Here is an 8702-nt window from a genome sequence, read left to right as displayed (position 1 = left end):
TTTATTTTTAATATTACTGTTTTTTATTTTCCATAGGATTGACTCCACTGCAACCATATGACATCACTGTGGCCAATGGTGGCCTAATAGTAGAGGAATTTCACCTATTTGTAATGTGTTTTTTTAACAGGTCATATGTCATACTGTAATAGTATTGGACATGTACACTGTTTTAAAGCATACAAGTCTTTACAGGTAGGGTTCCCTTTAAACTGAAGGTCAACTGGCCTGGCTTGTCACACTGGTGTGATTGTATCTCCATCCTCTTCCATTATAAGCCTGTATGCTCATGTTCCCACAGAACTCAACTCTCTTTTGCTTTTGCCAACTCCTTCTGTCCTTTACAAAAAGGTTTATTCATTTGTAAAGCTTAAAAGCTTGAGGAGAAAAAGACAAACCATTAAAATGTATTAATCAAGGCACTCAGATCAGTTTAAAAATTACAGATTTAATAACATTCAGTTCAAAAAGGTTTAGCAATTTTACCATTAATACTTTTATATTTATGTATAGATATATATATATCTTGAGAAATGTTATATACAATTTAAAAAAATGTAAATTTAATCGCAACATATCATAGATTAGATCTATATATTATAGATTAATGTTTTCAGTTAAAGAGAAAAGGGAAAAATTAGAATGTCCTTAACAGTAAGTGTGCTTCAAGTTTACGCTCACTCCATCCTCCTATTAACCAGCATCAGGGAACAGATAGAAAGGATTTGGGTGGAAGGCATGAGTTTATACAACTGTAATGCTATTTACAATAATCCACCTGTTAAACAAAAGCCTTAAATGTCTCGGCAAACCTGAAATGATAAGAGTGAAGGGATTTAAAGAGAGAGATCCAAGGGAGGTTTGGTGCAAAGTAAAAGCTTGTCGCAGGTCTGTTGGGGCAGAAACATCCCAAGTGATCACAAATCAGCACCCAGGCTACAGGGTCTCAAGTGGGCAAGGCAATTTTTTTGACTAATATGTGCATTTATGGGATTTAAATCCCAAATTCCAGTGTCACCTGTAGAATAATGATCGTTTACAGCTGCATTTGCAGTCATACAGCAGAAAGTCATAGTCCCCTAATATGCCTGTTATTAAATAAGTCCATAAGACCACTGTGGTCAAGTCTCCTCACTGAGGTCAACAATGAACGTCTTCAGCTCTACTGAAAACATCGACACAATCAACATCGCTGTGCACATCACTTAAAAAAAAAAAAAACTTTTATATATATATATATAGATATATATGTATATAAAAAAAACAGCCATCATGCAAACACTGTCACTATTTTGCTAAATATCTTCACCCTCTCAGCTCCACGATTTCATTAAGATCAAGAAAAAAGTTACAAACTTCAATTACTCAAAAATCTTTTGAAGCTGAGGGTGAACCTAGGCTGATAGGCACAAACCACTGGCATTCTAGTGCAAGGGGACTGACAATCAGTAGGCTGAAGGTGAGCTGACAAGCCCGTCAGTTAGTTGTCCTTTTCCACAGAAAGTGCAATGTGCGAAGCCCTCGCTTCTCCCTCGTTGCCTTCATCCGCAGCCCGCAGCGGCACCTCCTCATAAGGCGGTGGCGGCGCCTCGGTGCTCCGATTGGACGCATCTGCACACTGACTGGACTCTGGCTGAATGAGGGACGATAAGGGGCTGTGTTCAGACGAGGCCAGCAGGAGTTGAGTGGGTCCCCGTAAGGGTGGTAGGCGCTGTCCCCAACTGCCATACACTGCCTCCTCATAGGTTGGCAGAGACACGGGCAAACCGTCCACCACCAAGTCCAGCTGATCAGAGGATCGCCTACTGAAAGAGAGGAAAACGTGACTACACTGAGCACAAATGATGAATTATTAGTGTATTTTATAAATAAGCAGCCAGTTTGCTTAATTATTGACTGAGAAAAAAAGAATAGTTCAACGAAAAAATCATTCACAAATGTTAATTTTAGAAATCATGCAAACTACATCCCTCAAGCGTCACACACGTACTCCCGAACTGTGTCGAGTTTATAAGTAATCTCAAACAGCCTTGCTTATGTGGTTTCAGACACGGTATCTGTATACTGTTAATATAAAAACAGACAAAACTACACTGTTTGGCTAAAATTAGTAGCAGCAGATTAGTAGACAATGGCAGATGTTTTTGTAAATAGCACACAGTGTCAGAAACCACATATAAGCTTCCATTACTTATTAGCTACATTAGCCTCGTAGCTGCAGCACAAAATCAAAGAAGGAAACTTTAGACACCAAACATGTCTTGGCTGACTGGTACTGTCACTGTAAAGTAACTTAGCAAAGGCAGCATACCTTTGGGACTGGCAGGGGTACAGTCGGGACTTGACAACCATGCAGGCCGTGGTGGTGAGAAGGAATATGGACACTCCAACAGCAGTCGTAGCCACACTTGGAATGGAATTGGTCACTCTGTCTTCATTTTTAGCATGCCCTGCTGTAAGAAGAGCAGAATATGAGTTCAGAGCTAAAACAATTCCACTTTTTCTTTCTAATATCAATATTGAAACCTGGAGTATTGGCCAATACTGATACTGATCTGATATTTCTTCTTTAAAAACTACTGAGCTTTAAAATGCACTATTTTTAATTTAAGCACTTCACTTAAAGGGCCACATGTTTTTAAATAAAAACGTTTGCTGTAGGATGTAAACACTGTTAAAGGTTTAAAATACACTGTTCACTCCCCAGTCCATATAGGTCATATATAGAAACTAAATCAGTTTCAAAATGACTGGTTTTGTGGTGCCAAGAAAACTAACACATCAACATGTATCCATCTATTCAGCCTTCAGCAGTATAGCACGGCCCACTCCCACTGAAAAGCAGTGTTTCACCTTAAACTGCTTTTTGAATGAGGCACAATACAGTACAGCCAATCAAAGCAGAGCTCATTTACATATGTCAGTATTAAAGTAATAACAGTAGTAGAAACAAGTTTAGTTCTATGGGGATAAAGAAGGTGGAAATGGTCACGTAAACGTAACATTATAAGTGGACCACAGGAAAAACTGAAATACAAAAATACAGGATCTTAAAGGGTCCTTTAAGATGAGCATCTAAAAGTAGACCATCATGCTCAGTATGATATCACACAATGTGAACGTGTGGCATTTCAGACAAGATCTGTTACCCATATTGTAAAATCAGATTAATTATTTCTTTCCCTTCAATATCTGATCCAGCATTTTCTGCTGGCACGGCTTCCAGCCAAATATCAGCAGAAAATGGCATTACTTCTATCTCTACATTTTACAGTTGTGCCATTTATTCCACACACAAAGTATGCCCTAATCTAAGAAGCATCATTGGTGGCCGGACCCTGATTCTGTGCTATATTTGGACTATAATTGTCATCAAGGCAGGAAGTTAACATAACTTTAGGAAAAGTGTCTGCAAAAGCGGATGATTATAGCCTTTGAATTATATGACGCAGTAGTTTTCCGAGGGCTTTAAATGCCTCACAGAACAAGAAGTATTGGTTAGTATGGTGACTTCGCTCACTTCCCGTTCACACTGTTGGTTTCCTGCCTCTATGTGGCTTAGTTTGAAAGAGGAAGCAAGTGTATTCTCTGTGAGAGAAGAGCCTAGCTGGTTTGCACTTCGCTCTTATGCCTTATAAAGCTGATGTAGGTCAATCACTTTAGCGTTTCTGCTTGTGCAGGTCTTGCCTATAGAATGCTTCCTCTATGAGAATGTGGAACTATAACTTCACCAAAGCAAAAAGGAAATAGGATTGTGTTTGCTAGGGTCATTTGCTTTCATTCACATATAACCCTCTGTTATCAAACGCAAACCAGGCTGTGAATCAAGAATGTCAAATATCATTCGTAAAGGGCCGGCACAGCAAAGCAGAAGAGCATGTGATTGACTGTTTGAAGACCCAGATTAACTGATTAAACAGGTAGAATCAGGTTGTTTAGAACTCTTGCTTGTTTGAAAAGAAAACGCTCACACCGGCCCTTTGTGGAAAACCATGTATCTCCATTTTTGGTGTTTATTACTTTTTTTACATAATTTGAAAACAACAGCTGCCCTTCACATTGTGTGAGAATGTCATGAAGAACAGACCAAAAGTAATGGTTTTACATGAACTTTCATTCTAAGTTAGGGTGTGTTTTACGAAGTTCTGTTCCGACAGCGACGTCGGGGCTGACGCTCTAGAAAGTCAGTCTGAAGCCTGCTTTCCCAATGATACCAAGATACTGCTTGGTCGTGCAAGGAAACTTTAATCACAGGTGCTCTTACCTGAGTTAGCCACACATAAGGGCACACCGGGGCTCCAGTGCCCTTTGTGGCACCTGGAGCGGTGGACTTTTTGCAGGGCGTAGCCCGGCTCACAGAAGTAGTAGATGTAGCTCCTTGGAGGGAACCCTCTGCACGGCGAGGGCTTGCAGGAGAAGCCGACGTGCTCTGGCATAATCGGGTAAGAGCAGTTTTGACCTAAAAGACCCAGAGGAATGAGAAGAAATAAGCAGAGTTAACTATCAGACATTTACCCTTGTGTGGTGTAAACTTTCTGATAAGAAAACATAGGTGGTATCTACTTGTATGTGTCACAAAATGAGCTGTAAATATATATTAATCAGAAAAAAATGAAAACAGAAGGTTACAAACAGAATGCTGAATCATAGCTGAGAAAAACAAAGATTTTCATTCAATCGTGGATTTATCGTCTTTAACTGAGGTGCCATTTATGTTCAAAATGAGTCATGGGGGCCCAAACCTGCGGTTATGTCTGGCAGCGTCGTCAGGAAGAAGACCCCATAGCTCAGGGCAGCGTGCAAACATGGCCAAAGTGACAGTCGCCGTGCAGACATCAAAAACACTTGTCCTGGTGGCAAAACAAACACACTGAGTCATTAAACACAGTGGATACTGACATGACATAATGTACACAAGACCAAAAATCACCCCACAGCAGGAGAGAGTGAGATTTTGAGAGAACACTAAAATCAGATAACTAACACTCTAAACAGTGTCTGTTCACACGTGTCTTATCTCAACCATCTGTTAAAGACGCAGAAAGAAGATAAAGATTCAGCATCATTCTTACAAAGGCCTGAGGAAGTGCTTTGGACCTGTGAACCACACACGGTCTGGTTTTACTGAAACAGGAGGGGTCCTGTGTACAGCTGCAGTTGCAACAGCTGGTTAACACCACACCCAAACCCTGACCATAGAGAAAGAGAACCTGACAAGCCGGCTGAGCGCGGCTCATCCGTGAAAAAAGAGGTCATTAAATAGCTTGGTGTGAGAGCGCACACACTGCAGTTGAAGTCTACTGCTGAAATGACTAGTCGCTATGCCACAACTTCCTGCACAGCCTTCTGAAAGTAATACAGAAAGGTTAACAAAAATATAAACACGGCAGGCTAGCTTTTGACATGCCAGGCCAAATGCCAAGATGCAATCATCTATGTAGTCCTCAGGGAAGGTCTCTTAGGTTGTGTGGCATTCTCACACAGACAAAGTGCATGCCAGACCACAACGTGGGTGGCTGGCATCTACATCTTGAAACATAGTATAAAAATTAACAAGCACAGCAAGCATCAAAAGCTTTGTGGCCACTGAACTCCTATCACTGTTAGTAAATAACAGAGAAATCAGCCGTGGACAAAGGCACAAATTGGCAGATAAACAAAACTGCAGGCATGAGTCGTGTGATGCAAACAAATACTTGAGTGCTTGCTGCAACCTGACAACAGTGGGGAGTAATCTGAGAATATTTTATCACGTTGTGATGAATTACATCACATTACGTCAAAATGTGCCGTCAGATAAACCTCCAGTTTTGTCATTTATTACTTTTTTTTACGGAATTTGAAAAGGCCAGCTGCCCTTTACATTGTGTGAGTTTCATGATGAATAGACCAAATTAGTGATGTTAGTGATTTTTCCTTTTCTTGTAGTTACTAATTTAAAGATATGAGGTTTTGTTCTGACAGTGACAAAATGCGTCAGTACTTAAGAAACACTGACTACCTGCATTAAAAGAGGGAACAATTAGTCCTGTTTAACTGCATTTGCACAGTATGAGACATTGTTAATAGTAATCATTGTACTCATAGTTTGTGATGCCATTTTGTAAAAACATAACTGCTTTTTGACTGTTCAAATGTATCAAACCTCAGCAAATGAAATGTCACAAAAGTACCATATTGTATTTTTGCCATATCGTCCACCCCAACCGGACTATTAGTCAGGCTAATAATGATGGATAATGAGTGAGCAAGACCACAACTGTGCATAAATGAGGTAGTCACTGATGTGACATGTGGGGATGACACTGCTCTGCTCTGCTCTGCAGTCAGGCAAATTTGGCTTGGCTGTGCTCGCAAAGAACACTTATTAAGAATGTAATTAAGGTCACGTGTTGGAATCCACAACAACACACATGTTCCGAGGTGAATTAGTAACAAAAACAAAAACACAAGCTTGTTGCTGTACTTTGGTCTCTGCTGAGTGAACAGGTGAGAACACACGTAGTAATGCAGTCCATCATTATCAACATGAACAACGACGTGGGAAAAACAATAATATCAATAATAGCAATAATCGCAGAATTAAACTTTGACACGAATACGATTCCGTATTAAAGACGTATGGAAAAAAAAACAAACAAAACAACGTAATGGAAGGAAACAACGAGACCGAAATTGGCTTCTTATCGACTTTCTGTTTCATCTCAAATGGTGTAGCAGTTTCGTTCTGCTGCTACAGGCGCAGAGTAGATCTGCGGTACATTTAAGGTGGAACAGCAAGTCGAATAAGCAATAAATGAAACGGACAAACAACAGAATCAAATGAAAAATGAAATATGTGTGGAAAAAAAATCAGAAAAATTAAACACGTATGGAAAAATGAAGGCATACATTGTATGAATCCTGCTGCTCTGCCTACTTCCAGAGTTATCCAGACACTGTGGTCAGCTGAAAAGCCTTTTGATGAGGCCACTTTCTCTTCAATTCAGTGACCAGTGAGGCCAATATGGACCGCGCAGCGCCGCTTACCTGACGCCGTAGCGGTGGGTGATGAATCGTTGTACAGCTGCAGGTTTGTCCAGCAGACCCTCAGTTCATGTTCTTTAAGGATGAACCCGCTCTTCGTGTTTCTGCACCGCCAAACAGCCGCCGAATGACAGAGAGCTCATTCAACAAGTGCTGCTTCTCCGGCAGCTCCGATGACTCACCGCTCAGCTGCGGGACGATGCGACGCACCTGATTGGCTGCTGCAGCTGGTCGACTACAACGAGTGCCGCTTCTGATTGGCTGCTGCAGCTGAGCCCGAGCGAGTAGCGGCCACGGCGTTCCTTATTGGCTGCGGCAGCCCCGCCCACTCACTCCGACATCTCTTGAAAATTGACACCAGTGTGTCGAAAGACGAGTTTACATTAAATCCTGTTTATACTCGGGCTGAGCTGTGGTTGTAGTAATATGTCTAAGTATATGTCTTCATAGCGAGTGGAGCTAAAAGGACAAAAGACAGTAGACAGAAACCGCTCTGTTGTCGAAGTGTTAAACAGAGAGAGTGACGCTGATTCCGGCACCGGAAGCGCTAAAAATACACGGCGTGCCCAAAATGCCGTAATGGCACAGACGCTCCGCCGTTCCTTCCGCCGTTGAGATCGTGCTGTCTGCGACCTGATCAGCTTTCACTGATGGAGTCCTGAAAAGGTTCTGGACTACAAAACGTTCACCCAGAAGCCAGAAGCCATATATGGATGGACAGTGTGAGGTTACATTGTACTGAATTGTCTTTAAGTGAGATGTAAACATTGATACATTTTTGAGATGTACTGTTCACCTGCCGATCAATATAGTACATTTTGGAAACTAAGCCTCTAAAACAGACTGTTCTGAATTCACTGTTTTCGTGATGTCACAAATCGCCAACTCATTTAAATACACAGCATTTTAGCCCCGCCCTCTCACACTGAAGATATAAGGAGTGTTTCCGCCTGTGCTGCTTTTTGAACGAGGCACGATACCAGGCAGCCAATCAGAGCAGAGAACATTCACATATACCAGTCTTAAAGGTTAGAAAATGGTAAAAATGCAATCATTACCTCCTTGTTATGTATACCTACACAAACGTCATAAGAGGATAAAATAAAACCCAAGGAAAATGTAGATAAACATCTGATGTGAATTATTCCTACAAATTCTTTTTACATTTGTAATGATTGAGTGGACAAGGGCAACCCACTGTTTAAGAGTGATATATCTATATGACCTCTGTTCCGATTGGCTGCCTGTACAGGGCTTCATTCAAAAAGCAGTCTAGGCTGAAACTTCACTGTGAAAAGGCAGTGCTAGGCTGAACTGGCGGATGTATGGAAATTGTTGGTTCTTCTGACATCGCATGAAAGACCAATTCATTCTGACCAGACTGTTTTTGCCACTCAATTCCCCCTATTTCCAGGGACTGTATGGACTTGGGAATGAACGGTACACTTTGAGATGTTAACAGTGGGCCTCACTCACCATTCTTAAGAAGAAACTTCTTCTTAAAACCCCACTTCGTTTTCACGAAGATTCTCAAATACATTCGCCGGTGTTTGGGATTTGTTGTTAGGTGTGAAAAGAATGTATGAACACCCAAGAGCACAAATGTGTGAAAAATTCTGAGGTTCAAAAACACGTCACTAATCTGATGTGGACCTTTCTCCAGAACAAATTTAGGA

At 41.2% G+C, this 8702-nt stretch overlaps 1 protein-coding gene across 3 annotated transcripts; it reads right to left on the bottom strand.

Annotated features, from left to right (window-relative positions):
- Positions 1 to 428: 428 nt before the first annotated feature.
- Positions 429 to 7210, bottom strand: zgc:152863 (uncharacterized protein LOC562658 homolog). Of its 3 annotated transcripts, none has more exons than XM_036561954.1 (5): positions 7030 to 7210; positions 4743 to 4850; positions 4265 to 4459; positions 2312 to 2453; positions 429 to 1805 (listed from the first exon to the last, which is right to left on the bottom strand). In XM_036561954.1, exons 2-5 carry the CDS (start codon positions 4834 to 4836, stop codon positions 1481 to 1483), a joined length of 756 nt encoding a protein of 251 aa, XP_036417847.1. In that variant the 5' UTR covers positions 4837 to 4850; positions 7030 to 7210; the 3' UTR covers positions 429 to 1480. The 3 variants fall into 3 exon arrangements, with proteins under 3 accessions (XP_036417847.1, XP_036417854.1, XP_036417861.1); XM_036561961.1 differs by having other exon boundaries at positions 429 to 1802; XM_036561968.1 differs by having other exon boundaries at positions 2312 to 2450.
- Positions 7211 to 8702: the final 1492 nt, after the last annotated feature.

The sequence above is a fragment of the Colossoma macropomum genome, unplaced genomic scaffold, assembly GCF_904425465.1.
Source record: "Colossoma macropomum unplaced genomic scaffold, Colossoma_macropomum, whole genome shotgun sequence".
NCBI lineage: Eukaryota > Metazoa > Chordata > Actinopteri > Characiformes > Serrasalmidae > Colossoma > Colossoma macropomum.
Note: the sequence above shows the minus strand (reverse complement) of the source record. Positions and strands in the feature narration are given on the sequence as shown.